General features: G+C 38.6%; 1 protein-coding gene across 1 annotated transcript in view; it reads right to left on the bottom strand.

Annotated features, from left to right (window-relative positions):
• The window catches only part of HAO1 (hydroxyacid oxidase 1), a 65,589-nt gene that overhangs the window by 23,251 nt on the left and 24,409 nt on the right, over positions 1-17,929 (bottom strand). The window contains exons 3-4 of the mRNA XM_022556498.2: positions 16,287-16,542; positions 7,860-8,035 (exon numbers count right to left, since the gene is read on the bottom strand). Of these exons, the coding sequence (XP_022412206.1) occupies positions 7,860-8,035; positions 16,287-16,542 (432 nt within the window). The remainder of the gene's footprint in view (positions 1-7,859; positions 8,036-16,286; positions 16,543-17,929) is intronic.

Here is a 17,929-nt window from a genome sequence, read left to right as displayed (position 1 = left end):
AGACCTAAATAGACATTTCTCCAAAGAAGATATACAGTTTGCCAACAAGCACATGAAAGGATGCTCAACATCACTAATCATTAGAGAAATGCAAGTCAAAACTACAATGAGGTATCATCTCACACTGGTCAGAATGGCCATCATCAAAAAATCTACAAACAATAAATGCTGGAGAGGTGTGGAGAAAAGGAAACCCTCTTGCACTGTTGATGGGAATGTAAATTGGTACATCCACTAAGGAGAAGAATATGGAGGTTCCTTAAAAAACTAAAAATAGAACTACCATACAACCCAGCATCCCACTACTGGGCATATACCCCGAGAAAACCATAAGTCAAAAAGAGTCATGTATCCCAGTGTTCACTGAAGCACTGTTTACAATAGCCGGGACATGGAAGCAACCTCAGTGTCCATCGACAGATGAATTGATAAAGAAGATATGGCACATATATACAATGCAATATTACTCGGCCATAAAAGGAAATGAAAATGAGTTATTTGTAGTGAGGTGGATGGACCTAGATTCTGTCATACTGAATGAAGTAAGTCAGAAAGAGAAAAACAAATACCATATGCTAACACATATATATGGAATCTAAAAAAAAATTGTTCCTGATGTACCTAGGGGCAGGACAAGAATAAAGACTCAGATGTAGAGAATGGACTTGAGGACACGGGGAGGGGGAAGGGTAAGCTGGGACTAAGTGAGAGAGTGGCATGGACATATACACACTATCAAATTTAAAATAAATAGCTAGTGGGAAGCAGCTGCATAGCACAGGGACATCAGCTTGGTGCTTTGTGTCCCCTTAGAGAGGTGGGAGAGGGAGGGTGGGAGGGAGATGCAAGAAGTAGGAGATATGGGGATATATGTTTATGTATAGCTGATTCAGTTTGTTATAAAGCAGAAACTAACACACCATTGTAAAGCAATGATACTCCAATAAAGATGTTAAAAAAAACAAACAAACAACAAAACAAAACAAAACAAACAAAAAACAGATCGGGAGATATACCATGTTCTTGGATTGGAAGAATCAATATTGTGAAAATGACTATACTACCCAAAGTAATCTACAGATTCAGTGAAATCCCTTTCAAATTACCAATGACATTTTTTACAGAACTAGAACAAAAACTCTTAAAATTTGTATGGAGACACAAAAGACCCCGAATAGTCAAAACAATAGTCAAAGCAATATTTTCTGAGGGGAAAAAACAGAGGTGGAGGAATCAGACTCCCTGAGTCCAAACTAAATTACAAAGCTACAGTCATCAAGACAATATGGTACTGGCACAAAAACTGAAAGATAGATCAGTGGAACAGGATGGAAAGCCCAGAGATAAACCCACACACCTATGGTCAACTAATCTATGACAAAGGAGGCAAGGATATACAATGGAGAAAAGACAGTCTTTTTAATAAGTGGTGCTGGGAAAAGTGGACAGCTACATGTAAAAGAATGAACTTAGGACATTCCCTAACACCATACACAAAAATAAACTCAAAATTGATTAAAGACTTAAATATAAGGCCAGATGCTATAAAACTCTTAGAGAAAAACATAGGAAAAACACTCTTTGACATAAATCACAGCAAGATATTTTTTGACCCACCTCCTAAAGTAATGGAAATAAAAACAGAGAAAAAATAAATGGAACCTAATGGTACCTAAAAGTTTTTGCACAGCAAAGGAAACTATAAACAAGACGAAAAGACAACCCTCAGATTGGGAGAAAATATTTGCAAACAAATTAACGGACAAAGATTAATCTCCAAAATATACAAACATTTCATGCAGCTCAATATTAAAAAAACATAAACAACCCAATCCAAAAATGGGCAGAAGACCTAAATAAACATTTCTCCAAAGAAGACCTACAGATGGCCAAGAAGCACATTAAAAAGTGCTCAACATCACTAATTATTAGAGAAATGCAAATCAAAACTACAATGTGGTATCACCTCACACCAGTTAGAATGGGCATCATCAGAAAATCTACAAACAACAAATGCTGGAAATGGTGTGGAGAAAAGGGAACCCTCTTGCACTGTTGGTGGGAATGTAAATTGATACAGCCACTATGGAGAACAGTATGGAGGTTCCTTAAAAAACTAAAAATAGAATTACCATGTGACCCAGCAATCCCACTACTGAGCATATACCTAGAGAAAACCATAATTCAAAAGGCCACATGCATCTCAATTCTCATTGCAGCACTATTTACAATAGCCAGGTCATGGAAGCAACCTAAATGCCCATTGACAGACAAGTAGATAAAGAAGATGTGGTACATATATACAATGGAATATTACTCAGCCATAAAAAGGAACAAAATTGGATCATTTGTAGAGACATGGATGGACCTAGAGACTGTCATACTGAGTGACGTAAGTCAGAAAGAGAAAAACAAATATTGTATATTAACTCAAGGCATTCTGAAATGCCTTGTGATGCTAAATTTTTCACTTATATACAAAGAAGAAAGACTAGGGAGCTAATATAGTCTTCTGGAGCTGTTTTGCAAATCAATTTTATTCCTGCCAAGTCTTTGCCTGGAGAAGAAATTCTTGGAACTCCATGTGGGACAAGACAAGGAAAGTCAACTGAGGGGCTACTGGACTGTGAACTTCAGTGTCAGAATAAGGACAGTATCACGGCATGTTGTGAAGGTCATCCACCCATAGGTTGTCCCAGCACCCATTTAGTTCATTAAAAAGGAGCAAGCTACTATGCCAAGTTGCCTATTATTGCACTAGGGGGACAGGATTATTGGCTGGTACGTGAGCTTCACAAACAGAACTCCAATTAATCCCCTTGCTTTTCAGTTTCCACTTTTCATCCCCCATCTCTGTCACACTAGACACCCAGAGCCCCCTGAGGCATCCCATTATATGACTTGCTCCTGCTGTCAGAGTTCCCATAAAGACTACCTGTAGAGGCAGTTTTATTTTCATTTTCCTCCTGTCAACATGACTTCTTACATTTTGTTTGTTTCATAAATTTCTTGAGGTTTCTCTGCTGTTTGTGCCTCTTATTTTCCTTTGCTTTGTTGTCATAAGTGTTATGTATTTTTGGACTTCTATACTTTAATTTCAGTGGGGTCTTAGTTTTGGTAAGAGTGTTTTGAACCAAAAGCCCAATATACCGTCATTTAAAACATGTTTGGAAAATGGTTCTCTAAAGACACAGCCTTAATACAGTGCAGTCCAATAGAACTTTGCTGTGATGATAGAAATGTTCCAGATCTGTATGGTTCCATAAAATAGCACATGTAGCCATAGAGTAATGGGAGTGTGGCAGTGTAAGTGAGAAACTGGAATTTTACCTTTATTTAATTTTAATTAACTTGAATGGCCACATTTGGCTAGTGGCTGCCATATTGGCTAGCTCAGCTTTAATGTTTGCGTGAGTTTACTACTCTGATAAAGGGATGTAGTGTGGTATTTTTCTAAAAGTCTAGATATAACCATAAGTAACCTTAATGAACAATGTAAAATGTATTTGGAATTGCCCTGGTTATCTAGTTGTGTATGTGATACAATACATAAAATCAAAAATCAAAATATATGAACTATATATGAACCCCGTGATTGAAGATGTACGAAATCCTCCTATGTATATGAAGATACCTGCCACCATGTAGCTATAACCTGTGTTTTGAGATATTGAATACTGTCAATAAACTGATCCTACACAGTATGAGAAAGAGATTACACTTTAGGCTTTGTAATAAGACCACTTATATTTGAATCCTGTATCTGCTACTTGCTTGCCACACAAGTGGCAAGTTATTTAACTTTTTCTTGTGCATCAGTGTACTAAATTACAAAATGGGTATAAAGATGCACATAAGATTGGTTTGTGGATTAAAGGAGTTGAATGAATACTTCGAAAGTGCCTGACACATGTTGAGCACTCAGATGAATATGCACTATTATTATTATTGTTTTCATCTGATGGTGCAGGGAGTGTTAACTAAGAAGATGAGTAGGTAGAAGAAGATTCATTTGCTGGATACTTTTGGCAAGTTTGTTTGAGTTTTGTTTATAACAATAAATTTTCATCCTAGCAAGGATTATGGTTATTATGAGCCTTTCATTTTGAAGTAAGTGCTACTTAAGTCATAGTTTGTTGTTTTCTATCATTTCAAGTGGTTTTCTGTGTCCTTCCAGGCAGTGCTGGGAATGTAGGGAGAAATGACAGAGTGATTTACTCAGAAGATAGGATCATGAGTATCTAGAGAAAAAAGAAAGTAATCATTTAGGACCAGATACGAGCCCCTTTCACTACTTGCTTATGAAATCTTGTCCATAGTTTTACATTTTATTTTAACCCAGAGAGAAAAAATGTTTCCTTAATGAGAGAGTCAAAATGGTTTTAGCAAAATGTTGATGAATCTTTGATATTTTCATTAATCCCTAGAGTTTACTGGTATGCCATTCCACATTTGTTGATTTGCCAGTTAATACACTAATTGATCGACAAACACAATAGTCAATAGTGAACAGCACTATTTGCTATCTTATTAACACATTATTTCCATACTTAATCTAAAATACCAAAGTGAAATGTAAGTACTCAAGATTTACCCTCAAGCCCTTGGAGTTTCTAACCCAGGACTCTGTGCTATCTCAACAGAAGTTTAGTAACTAAATCCTAGCTCCATGGAAGCAGCTTTGAACACAATCCAGGAACACTGAATATTCTTTGAAAATGTCTTTAAAAACTGTAGATAGGAAAATAATGAGTTAGAGAAGTTTCTGAGAGACCAAAAGCCACTACAGAAGTGAGACAGCCTAGTTTAAAATTTTTTTAATTAAAAAAAAACACAACTCTAAAAAGCATACGTCTGCTCAAATGCCATTTTTTAGCGTGAGTTCTGGCAAAGACCTAATCCTGCTCCAAGTACATGTTTGGAGTCTGTGTTAGTTTTCCAAAGGCAGAGTTTAACCACAGCAAGAGATTACATCTTGCAGTCCAATTTGCATTCATTAGAATGCAATTCTTAAAATGGTGGTAAGGGGGGATGTTTCACTGAGATCTTCTCAGTTGCCCATGATTTCATGTTCCTACAAACATAATCTGTGTCTTTCTGGGAAAATGGAAATGAAAGAGGATAGATGACTCTCAGTCAGTCCATGTGACTTCTGGATGAAGATCTGTGAAATATTGACACCTGGATTTCCCACAACTGGCCTTGCCACACCTGTCTCCCCTCCACCCAGATTGAGCATGTGTACCACCTGATGTAGCTGTTGTCATAGTGATGATCCTTGTTTGTTAAATAAATGAAATGAATAGTTACAGAGAAACTAGACAATGTAAACTGTACATGTATAGATAAGTTATTTCCTTTCAAATGCCAAATGCCCTATCTCTCCTTCTCTTGCTTTTGTGCTCTCTCTAATTACAGACATTCATGTAGTTTTCACTGAGGATTTTACTTAACAAACATTTGGACTGTGTACTGGGTGCAAAACATAATGAAAATATGACAAGCAAGTAAATAATACATATGGATAAGAAGAAAAAAGAGAGGTGATGGTGGTGGTGGTGGTCCTTGGTAAAAATGACCACAGAATGAAGTTCTAGAAGCCAAAGTATTTATTTTTTATTTATATATATATATATATATTTTGCGGTACGCGGGCCTCTCACTGTTGTGGCCTCTCCCATTGCGGAGCACAGGCTCCAGATGCACAGGCTCAGCGGCCATGGCTCACAGGCCCAGCCGCTCTGCGGCACGTGGGATCTTCCCGGACTGGGGCACGAACCCGTGTCCCCTGCATCGGCAGGCGGACTCCCAACCACTGCGCCACCAGGGAAGCCCCAAAGTATTTTTTTAACATAACACATGATAGTAAAGTCTAATTCAATAGGTTTATGTCATATCCTAGAGGACAAAGTTGTAGAAAATTACATATACTGGGAATCCAAAATTGAAAAGTTGGTTAAAAAAATTAAATGACCTTGGTGTTTTTAAGCCAGCTTCTGTGATGAGAGTGAATTAAATACTTGAAACAGAACTAATTTTGTAAAATAACTACACTCTCTCAGATTCCTCACTGCCATTACTGTAGGTCAGCCACAATCATCTCTTGTCTGGGCAACAGCAGTTTCCTAAACAGCCTCCTTGAGCACAGTTTTGCCGCCTCCATTGAGAAGGTCCATTACATAAAGCATGATTTTTCTAAGATGCTAATCTGATGAGGCGGCTTCCCTGATCAGTATTCTTAGTGGTCCTCAACAATCTTAAAGTCTACATTCTCTAATATGGCTTATATGTTTAAACATTGTTAACTTGTGACTGCTGTGTTTTGTCATGATTGAAGTCTGAAAAAGAGTCTTTTGACCTGATATCATGGCAAAACTCAAGGATCAGCTTTCATTTTATAATGAAACCTTCCGTAACTTACTTTTATAATTGTCTAAACCCTATTTTCACCCTCACCCTTATGCTGCATAGATTTCAATCTCAGCACCTGTTAACATCTTATTGCACCCAAATTCTTGCTTTTATGTCTGTCTCTCACAAGAATGGGGTGTCCTTTAGGCCAAGGACCTCAAATTATTTTATTTTAGCACACAGTAAGCATGATAAATGTTTATGAAATGAATGAGTGAGTGAATAATTGAATGGATGAATGAAGAATGGGGCAGATCTTCAGGTTAATACTTTAGTATCTACAGTTGTATATAGCTACAGGAAGTAGCACTAACAATCATGGACTACAATATGGATGCAAGCAAGGTCAGTGAAACTGTTGTTTAAAGGTGTCTGTAATATCAGGGTATGCTCAATGAAGTATAATCCACAGAAATTTTGAACTAAGACAATGGTCAACAGGAAATAATGTGACAATTTTGTTTTAAAATCACAGATTAAGACAGATCTGGATTTAAACATATCTCCACTACTTAAAAGCTTCATTAGGTCCATTCTTTTACTTGTATTAGCTTATTTTTGTGTACAGAATATTAAATAAAGTTGAGGACATGCCTAGAGTTTTATAAATAGGGGCTATGGGATTCATACATATTCAAGTAAAGCCTATGAAAAAGTTTTGATTCTATGTCGTTGTTAACCCTGAGATAAGTTAATAGAATCTCTCATCCCAGAGACACTTACTTAAACATTTCCATTTAAAATAATATGTTTGGGGCAGTTATTCATATAACAGTACTTAAGAAATGTTTTCAAAGGCAAGAAAACATTTTTGTGGGTGAACACATTTACACTCCAGATTATTATAGTCATTGGTACCTCTCTGTGGGATTTGCATACATGTGGATACTGGGGAAGTGGTCAAGTTCCTTAATACCTACGGCTTGATATTTGAGGATTTTAATGTTCTTGTCAGCCTTTCTTTAAAGGGAGGTGATGTGGGATTTACCACACTCAGAAAGTCAGTTCTAGTCATTGGTACTGGGAGGGAACAGGAGAAAAATAGAAAAGGTTCTTTAAAAAGGTCTGGCTGTCATAATATCATCCTTGGGGCTTCTTGTTGTCTGAGAGCAGCTGTTGGCAGCTTTCAACCAAAGCAATGAACTCAAGACCTTCTAGCTAGATTTTGCCAAGCTCTGTGATTTGATGACAGTTCCGAAATAAGGCAATGACATCCCAATTCTTTAGAAAAGGTAACTTCTTAATTCATGAGAATCCTGTTCTCCTTCATAATACTACCTAAGAAGGAGGAAATATTTACTCACTAACACCAAAATGGAGAATTGAGAGATAAGATGTCTCTATTTCCATACTCATTTTTCCTGATTATTTTCCCTGAAAAAGTATTATGATCATATCCATAAAGAATCATAAAATCATGGTGAACTCAAGTAGAGAAATAAACAAACCTCTCAAAATGCCTTTTGCAACAATGGGCAGGGATGTCAGTCTTCTCAGCCATTTAATATCCTCCCAGCTGATAGATGGGTCTATTGCTTTAGCCACATATGCAGCAAGTCCACTGTTGTCCCCAAAATTTTCCTTGGGAGAAAATGCTAAATCATTGGTTTCAAAATTTTTCATTCTGAAATAAAGAATTGCACAAAATGAGATAATTCCCAAAGTTAAAGATATCCTTACAATGACTCATTCAATGAAAAAAAAAAACAGGTTCCCTTTTCAAATCAATGGGCTGTTCACTCTTCAACCATCTACAGATTGATTACATTTACATTTTCCATGTTTTGGTGGATGATTCCAGGCTAAATGTGACAATCGAGTGGACTTAATTGGTCACTTACAGTTTATTTTACATCTTAGGTTTTTTACATAAATAAATCAGTTTAAAGGAGAAATGTTTGGCCAAGTTTAAATATCTCTACATTTTTAAGCCACTTTATGAATATAAACAATAAATTTGATGCTATTTTCAGCCAGCAATGCATACTAAGCATAAAGATGAACACTTGCTTGGTGCATCACAATTTACAAAGGGCATTCATATAGCCACAATTTTAAATGCTTTTGGAAAATAAAATTGATACTCTATAATTCCTATTTTATGTAGAAAATAAAACCAGAGCTGCAGAATGAGATGCCCCCAAGTATAAAACTAGCTAAGGCAGCATTTCAGTTCCAAACTGGGTCTCTTGACTCCTAATTACATTTTCTTCACTCAGCTCTCAATTGCATTCTGGCAATTGCATTTGACTTCAGAAATCTTTCAAAGTCCTTGTGGAAAATTCTAGAGGAGACTGGAACTGCAGTAACATGTGTTAACAACTTCTGTCTGTTGTCACTGTAGACTCTTTTCCCTGTCCTACTATTAGCGTGGTGGTGGTGGTGGTGGGCATAGGGAGAATTGGGAAGTGTTTCCCAGCAAATGAGTTGTCAGCTCTTGCTTTTCCCTCTGCCATTTAGGTGCTTTCTCTGAGGCTCTCTGCCTGCTGACTCAGACTCCCCAATCTTCCAGAAAATCCTGACCAAGACATGAGTTTTCCAATTATCAAGACCTTCCTTACTTTGCCTGTGATGTGATGGTTAGTTTTGTCAGCTTGACTGGGTTAAGGGATGCCTAGGTAACTGGGTGGAACATTATTTCTGGGTGTGTCTGTGAGATTAGCATTTAAATCAGTAGACTGAGGAAAGATGTGGGTGGGCATCTTACAATCTGTTGAGGCCCCAAATAGAACAAAAAGGTGGAGGGAGGACAAATTCATTCTCTCAGTTTGAGCTGGGACGTCCATCATCTCCTGCTCTTGCACATTGGAGCTATTGGTTGTCAAACCTTCTGGCTTGACCAGGACTTACACTATGGGCCCCCAGTTCTTGGGTCTTCACACTCAGACTGGGACTTATACCATTGGCTCCCCTAGTTCTAAGGCTTCAGATTTGGACTTGAACTACTCTGGCTTTCCTGGGCCTCCAGCGTGTAGATAGTAGATTGTGGGATTTCTTAGCCTCCATAATTGTGTGAGCCAATCCCTCATACTAAATCTTTCTATAGATATAGATACTAATATATAGATATGGATATCCTATTGGTTCTGTTTCTCTGGAGAACCTGACTAATACATATGACTTTTTCTTGCTCTTGGAGCCTGAGTCACCATCTACGCAGAGCACTCAACTTGTCAAGGGTGTTGGTATATAAATACCCCAGCTTCTTCACACATAGGCAGACTAACTCTGAGAAGTATTCTACAAGATCTCCCAGAGTTTCCCAGCAGGTTTAAATTTTAGTTGCCCATAGCTGTAGCTGTCTTGAAAACATGCCCATTGTTCACTACCTCCCCTCCCTTGCACCTCTTCCCTACTCCTTTCATCTTCCAAAAGAACTACTTGTACTTAAAACAGTGCCTCTCACTCTGCTCCTAAAGGAACCCAAACTGAGACACACCCCATTGAGTTGCTGCCTTCTCCTATGTCTAATTTTGTTAACCCAGCTTAGAACAGTATTTTTCTAATTCACCTGTAAGACTCTGCTACTGGCTTACTCTATACCTGAAGTCTTTTCTCTTAGTCTAATATCCTGATATCTTGACTAGATTTTGGCAGTTCTCCAAGCTAGGGATAAAGTCTTTCCTGCCTGCACCTCTGACCACTAACTGGATTGATGGCCATCTGGATACACAATGGCACCATCCATGTGACTTACCTGCCCTACAGACACAAATCCAATTACCTACTTCATTTCTCTAAAAGGCTGATTTTGAATGATGACAATGATCTGGACTCAACTTGTTGTTCTGCACATTATAAATTACCATGCTAGCAAATGTCTTCTTTGCATAAAACTACAACTGTATCTCTCGCTTAGTCATAGGTTTTTATTCCCTTCCACTGGCTTTGCCACTGAACACAGAAAGGATCTTGGAGCCAAGGCTATAGCAATTTTTATATAAACTTAGAAGCACATAGGCACACTATTTTTAAATTTTTTAAGATAATCATAAGACTTCAGGACTTCCCTGGCGGGCCCGCGGTTAAGACTCCATGCTTCCACTGCAGGGGGCATGGGTTCAATCCCTGGTTGGGAAATTAAGATCCCGCATGCTGCGCTGTGCAGCCAAAAAAAAAAAAAAAAAGAGAGTGAATCATAAGACTTCAATACAAAATTAGGTTTAATGCTTTTAGTGTGCTTTCAGCTAAAATAGCTGGTTGTGTAGCTTGGGTGGCATCTATTAACATAAGGACATGAACATTCATATCCCAAGTAACTCTTTTCAACCACTGGCAAAGTTTTCTCAATAAGGATTGAATAGTTAGTCTAATAATTTCATTGACTCAGGTGGCCATTAAATATCGCAGAAAATTCCAACTCCATGAGAGTCATACTGGTATCCATCTATTTGCTGAGTTTTGGTCTGGATTTTAGCTGAAATACTTGGGTTTTTTGTTTTTTTTTAATCAACCCACTTAGGGTTGTACATTTTATCAAAGACTTTGGTCTTCTGTGGTCATCCTAACTTTAATTAAGCTAACCTTCTGATCAATAAACATACCCTTACTATGGAGAGCTATTCCATTACTTAGAAATGATATTAAGTGATATTAAATGCCAAACTTCTAAATAATATTGTTAATAAGAAAAAGGTCCAGTCTGTCTATCCTATAGCAAAACCAGGGGGGAAGAAAAAGAATAATATCTGTATGTGTATATTCTCTGCATAGCACCCCACCCCCATCCCAAACAAGCTACAGTGTTTCAGCAGGGGTGGGGTGAAAGGGGGAAATGGATAGGAAAAAACAGAAACATGGATAAAATTATATAAATAACTGTTGTTATTCTTGGATGGTGAAATGCAGATCAACACTTGAATGAATGTTGCCTTACAGAAATTTCAGGGCACAATGAAGCCTTGTTGTTACTCTAAAACGTTGTTCAAAGCCAGAAGCCAAGAAAAAGTTTTCAGATATCTTGACAGAGACCCACGATGGAGTGTTTTACCCATGGCTCTGAAGGAAACCTCCATGAATGCTATTTTTATTAGAATTATGACATATACACAGAAAAACACTTAAAGCGACTTCTGATAACCAAAGTACTCCATTTCATAAGGAAGGAAAAGGGCAACATCAAAATAATAACATGATTACTTGGGACTTAATTCTCCAAATCCCAATCTGTTTAATGACTCAAAGGCAAGGGATAGGATTTCTTCTTTGTAAGAGACTCATTGTGCCTTGAATGGCCCCCAAATATGCTTTTTAATCTAATATAAAAATGATCTTAGTTTTTAGTAAGTTAGTATTATAAAAAGGTAACAACTACTAAAGAAAGTTAACTTTATTAAATAACCAGTTGTAACATTGATAAAGATGACTATTACTGAGAAATATACAATATTTTGCATTGTAAGTATTGATAATGTGACATTAAAGATATAAAGATAAAGCCATATGTCTCCACTGTGGGAAACAAACTATAAAATAACAAACAGTATAACACACAGTATCAACACAATATGAGAGAGAGACATTCATAATACATTATAGAAATGGGTGCATGGAACACTAGCGTTTAATTCTGTGGTTAGGAAAACATCTCTATTGATTGCATAGCCCTGCTAATTTCTTCTTCAATGTGGCTGGGCAGTTGGAAGAAAGGTTCAGGGCAAGGATTTTAAGTATGAGCCCAAACCCTCGTTCAACTTCTTGTTTTATTGGGTAAATTTCTTATGATTTAGCACATTTTTATTGACTGATTCAACCTTACTTATTTAGCACCTACTATGTGCCAGTGTTTTAGTAAAATGGTCAAAAATGCCTGGCCACCTAGGGTTGATATTCGAAGCAAGGGAGACAGAAACTAAACAAGGAACATAATAAGTAATTTATGGAGCATGTTAGAATATAAGTGCTATACAAAATAAAGGGGAAAAAAAGAGCAGAATAAGAGGAATGTGATCTGGTAGATGCTTAACTTGAAAGTTTAAATATTGTAAACACGGTCTCAATGAGAAGATATAGAGGAAATAGGCAGATCTGTGCTTTTGTAGTTGTGTCCTGTTGCTGCTATAACACACACACACCTAGAGGCTTTAAAGTGACACAAATTTATCATATTACAGTTCTGGAGGTCAGAAGTCCAAAATGTATCTCATTGGACTAAACTCAAGGTGTCGTTAGGGCTGTTTTCCTTCCAGAAGCTGTAGGGGAGAATCCATTTCCTTTCCTTGTCTAGCTTCAAGAAACCACCTACAGTCCCTGATTCCTGATGCTATCACTCATATCTCTGCTTCTCTCATTGCATCTCCTTCTCTGACTCTGACCCTCCTGCTTTGCTCTTATAAGAATGCTTTCCATTACTGTGATAATCCAGAATAATTATCCCATCTTGAGGTCCTTAATCACATCTGCAAAGTCCATTTTGCCATGTAAAGTATTAATAACATATTCACAGGTTCTAGGGATCAAAACATGGACATCTTTGGGAGGTCATTATTCTGCTTAATATTATGTGAATTATACTGTGAACATTTTCCTAACCAAATAATTCAGAGGCTGTTGGGTCATGTACAAAGTCCTCCTTCAAATCCTTTTCTCCCTTCCGCCTCCACAACCCAAGATCCCCACACATATTGTGTCTCTATTCTGATCTCTACTGTTTATTTTTTATTTTTGTTTCCCAACATAAAGACATGTAGAGTCACCTCTGATGTCAAAATGTAAAGGAAGTGAAGTTAGTTATGCATTGATTTGGGGAAAGAACTTTACAGGCAGAGGGAAGAGTCAATTCTGAGGCTCTAAGGGGCAGGTGTGTTTGGCATGTTGAAAGAACAGTAGGAAAGCCAGAGGTTCTAGGAAGAGTAAATGAAGTTGAGGGAGCTGGGCAATGAGATCAGAGAATCAAGGGGGACACTCACTGGCCACTTTTATCCAGAGAGATCGGGGAAGACAGTGAAGTCTGATCTATTTTTGTGGGCTGTGCTCTGGCTGTTGTGATGAATACATCATTTCAGGGCATAAGGGAGCATGTCCCTGGGCAAATCATCAAAAGTGTAGGTGTTATGATTTACCTTGATCTTAGTCGATGATTGGAAATTTCTTTTCTTTTAACTGCCTTGGTGATGCACTGAAGAGCCAAATCTTAACCCGGGATAAATGAGCCACCTCTGTGGGGCATGGAGATGGAAGAAGGTCCCTGCCTCAGAGCCTCAGGAACCAGTCTGGTGAATTGGCTTCAATCCTCTCCTCTGCCGAGAGCAGATGAGAATTCGCTTTACTCCCCCTGAGTTTCGGGGACCTCTGGGCCACTTATACTGCACACATATGTGTGTTTTGCATATGGACCAAGCAGAGATTACCAAACTCCTGAACTCTGGCTGGTCCCAGACGCCAGGAGTCAGGTCCCACCCCCTCCCCTCCAGGCAGAGGAAGCCGTGAGGGTTGGAAGGAGCCGCCGCTTTACAGACTCATTCTCCTCTGGATTTCCTGCCTCCCTTGCCTGCCAAACCTCATTCTGAACAGCCCGGCTTCACCTTCTGTGAGTCAGGTCAGTTGAGGAAAGAAACCTGATTTCATATCAGGCTGTAACAGATGAGCTTTTTGGTAGCATGTGGCCTCCAGCGGAAGCCTGGGCCTCCCATCATGTGCTCTGCCTTCACTGCTGAATGTGGGCCCCAGGGTGCTGCCCCCCTGAAGCCCACAGGGACAAACAGGGCCAGTGTATGCACTGGGGGCCAGGGCACCAGCAAGGGGTGTTTCCTGTGTTCCCCGTAGCCTGGATGTGTGGCTCATTATTTGATCATCTTCAGACGGGAGATGTGACAAGCTGGGGAGCCGTGGCCACTCCTGTGCACATCGACAGCTGAAAAGGGCCTTTGTCTCCCAGTCCCTCACGTCATCTGGGCAGGAGCCGGGGAGCAAAAAGGGGGAAAAAGCAAAGCAGCCTTCCCATTCCTGGCTAAATGGCCCTGGCACCCAGGAGCAAGAGATACCGGCCAGAATTAACACATGTCATCCCCCATCTAAGTAGATACCGCTCTGAAACACTTGTTATCCTGAGCAAGAAACTGTTTCCTAAGCTTAAAGAAAACCTACTGTATTATTTATTATTGTTGTTGTTGCTAGTAGAAGTGGTAAGAGGAGGAGGAAAAGGAATAGTAAATTCCTTTTTAAACGGCCGAAGCAAAACAATGAGGGACACTTCCTGTCAGAAGCCTAAATACTGGGAAACTAATTATTTTAGAAAATCTAAAAATGAAAGCAACCAAAATAGAGAAATAATGTGAATACAGGTTTCATATTAAGGAAATTTGAAACCATCTACTTTCTGACGAGTTTGGCAAGAAGTAGGAATATGTCAGGGACGTTTGTTTTTGTTTTCGTTCTCTTAGAAAGACAGGATGTTTGCGCAACTCAGTGTCTGGGATGCATGGAGCGGGGTGATTGACAGCTGTCAGGGGGAGCACTTTGTCATTGGGCCATTGACAGTATCCCATACAGAAATAATATCTTAAACCTACCTGGAAGTGTCACGGAGATAACATCACACAGCTCATTTACTTATGGTTTAACAGCAAGATTTTATGCACAGTAGCTTATACTTAAATAAGTTTACATACAGCAGAGCTATATGACAGTTATGTGACACTTACATAAGACTATGGACTTATGTGATGCATGAGAGACATCCCATTCTCTAATACACATGGAATTCCTGGCTTCCAACAATCTTATTGTCCTTATGTGGAATGCTGATTTGATTTTGAATCTTTTAGATTTTGGATCTTTTAAAAGGATTAACTTTATATGTAGACAAAATAAGCAACAGTCCGTGTGAAGTGAGATCTAGGATTCCAAAGAAGGCATCCCTCATTTCCTGTACTCTGTTGGATGCTTTGAAATCCCATCATCAAAATGTCCTCCATTAAAACTAAGATTTGAGAGTCACATTTGATTTGAGGTCAAAGAGTTTTAGCCCTATGAAAAACATAAGGGCAGATTTTAGTGGGAACTGAGGGAAGGTAAAAACGAAGGGAAAGGGAGATCTGTAGCTTAAGGAGGTTGGGGGTCTTTCTCAGTAAACTCCATTGAGTTTCTAGTTTTAACTCAAGATGATTCTAATCTTTTACAGGGAAAAGGACAACAATTCCCTGCTGATGGATGGGCTCACAGTTTAGTTTTAGATTACTAGATACACTGTTTTTGCTAAGATGAATGAATGAGTAAATGGATCAAAGAACGAATGAACCAGTGAATAAGTTAATGAATCTTGATCCATAGGTGAACCACAACAAAAGAGGAATATTGCTGAAAGAAGAAGTAGTAGATGAAGGAGCAAATGTGTGGCTTCTTTTGTCTCCATTCTTTTAGCTTTCTTCAATCTTCCTTGCCAGAGTTGTTCCAAATACAATAAAAATAAAATTAAAAGGGTGCTTTTTTATTTCAGCAGACAAAGAAATAGGGTATTAGGATCACAATAACAAGCTGTTGTTTAGTTTAAATTAAATATCTTCTGTCTATATGGAAATTCATCTTACTCAAAGCCCTTAATGCACTCTGAGACATAATTTTTTTTTGACTTTTACAAGTATACAGCAATTCCTATCTCTGTTTTTATAGCTCAAGTACGTGACACCCATATAAGGGGTGTGATTTGCTGAGGATTATGTGGATATTGGACAATGGCACCATCTCTAGAGCCCAGACCTTGTCAGCCCTAGACAAATCCCAGTCAACCATACTTTGGGACCAACATTTTGTGAAGATCTAATTCCCCAGGGCACCCACGTAGAAACTGGAGAAAGTCTTTGGAGTTGGATCATGACAAGAGCAAAGAGAATTAGAAAACCAGCTCAGGGACCCAGTGATCAGAGACCCATGGTTACCTGAGTTGGGGTGGCAGTTTGAACCTGTTACGCACATCATCGAAGCGGTTGCCCAAGTAAGGTGTGTCCACCGTCACAAATATGGCCTTGTAGCCCATCCACTCAGCCCGTCGCACCAGCTGCTTGGTAACCTCACGGTCCTTGTAGATGTACAGCTGCAGCCAGCGAAGTGCCTCAGGACCAGCTTCTGCCACTTCTTCAATTGAGGAGGTGGCCCAGGAGCTCAGCAACATGCCCGTTCCCAGTGACCTGCAAGCTTGGGAAGAAAGGAGAAGATCAAGGTCAGTCTGGCATTTTCCCTACTCCAAAGTCTTCAAGTTATGGTTCCAGGGGTAAAGCCATCTACAAGGGCAATTTGGAAATAAGAAGTTAAGTCTTTAAAAGTAAGAAATATGCATTCCTTTCCACACTCTGTGAACCGATCTTGAAGACAAAAATGACTCAAATAGCCAAAGGTGTGCTATGTATTCGGATAAAAAAATTGGGAGCAACTTGAATCTCCAACTTTAGGGGATTAGATCATCTATAGTTCATAAATAAAATGAAATATACACACCCATGGAAAGTAATATTTTTGTGATGGTTAATTTTATGTGTCAGCTTGGCTAAGCAATCGTGCCCAGATATTTGCTCAAATATGTCCAGGATGTTGCTGTGAAGATATTTTTTTAAAGGAGGTTAGCATTTAAATCAGTGGACTTTAAGTAAAGCAGATTACTCTCCATAATGTGAATGGGCCTCATCTAATAAGTTGAAGGCCTTAAGAAAAAGACTGACTGTTCTTGAGGAAGAGGGAATTCTGTCAGCAGACTGCCTCCAGACTCAACACCAGCTCAGCCCTTCCTGGGGTCTCTAACGTGCCAGCCATAGATTTTGGACTTACCAGTCTATACAATTGTATGAGCCAATTCCTTAAATCTCTCTCTCTCTCTCTCTCTCTCTCTCTCTCGTGTGCGCATGCACAATCCCTCTTTCATTCCACCCCTCTTCTTTTTCTGACTATGACAGTTACAAAAGAATGACATTGACAGACATAGACAGTTTTTCAAGGTATATTAAGAAAGCAGGGAATTCCCTGGCAGTCCAGTGGTTAGTACTCTGCGCGTCACTGCTGGGGCCCAGGTTCAATCCCTGGTCGGGGAACTAAGATCCACATGGCACAGCACCCCCCAAAAAAAAGAAGAAGAAGAAAGAAAGAAAGAAAAAGAAAGCAAAAATCCTCCAAAATAACATATATAACATGATTTGTACAAATGTGATTATTGGTGTATGAACCTAAACAAACTAATTGTTAATTATAGGTGGGAGAGTTTAATTTTTCTTCCTTTTTAAATTTTATCTTTTAAGCTTTTGTTAAAGGTGCATCTACTATTTATGTTGTCTTTTAAAATTTTATACAATTCATATGTTAGACATTTCAAACAGACATCAGTTACCTCACAATCTTTTAAACAAGATATCAAAAAATGAGCAAATAAATGAAAAATTATATAAAATCATGTAACTTATTGTCTTAGAGAACTTGAAAGAACATGGGTGATAGGCTTTTTTCCAAAAATAGGTAGTCAAATTGGGGTCAGCTTTAGTGCAGGAGAAACTGATAAAATGTTTGTATGCCAAATGCCAAACATACCAAGAGATAA

Source organism: Delphinapterus leucas, chromosome 15 (assembly GCF_059928025.1).
Source record: "Delphinapterus leucas isolate spDelLeu-1000000601 "Yukka" chromosome 15, BTC_Dleu_Yukka2, whole genome shotgun sequence".
Taxonomy (NCBI): Eukaryota; Metazoa; Chordata; class Mammalia; order Artiodactyla; family Monodontidae; genus Delphinapterus; species Delphinapterus leucas.
The sequence above is the reverse complement of the archived record's forward strand: the minus strand, read 5'-3'. Positions and strand labels throughout refer to the sequence as shown.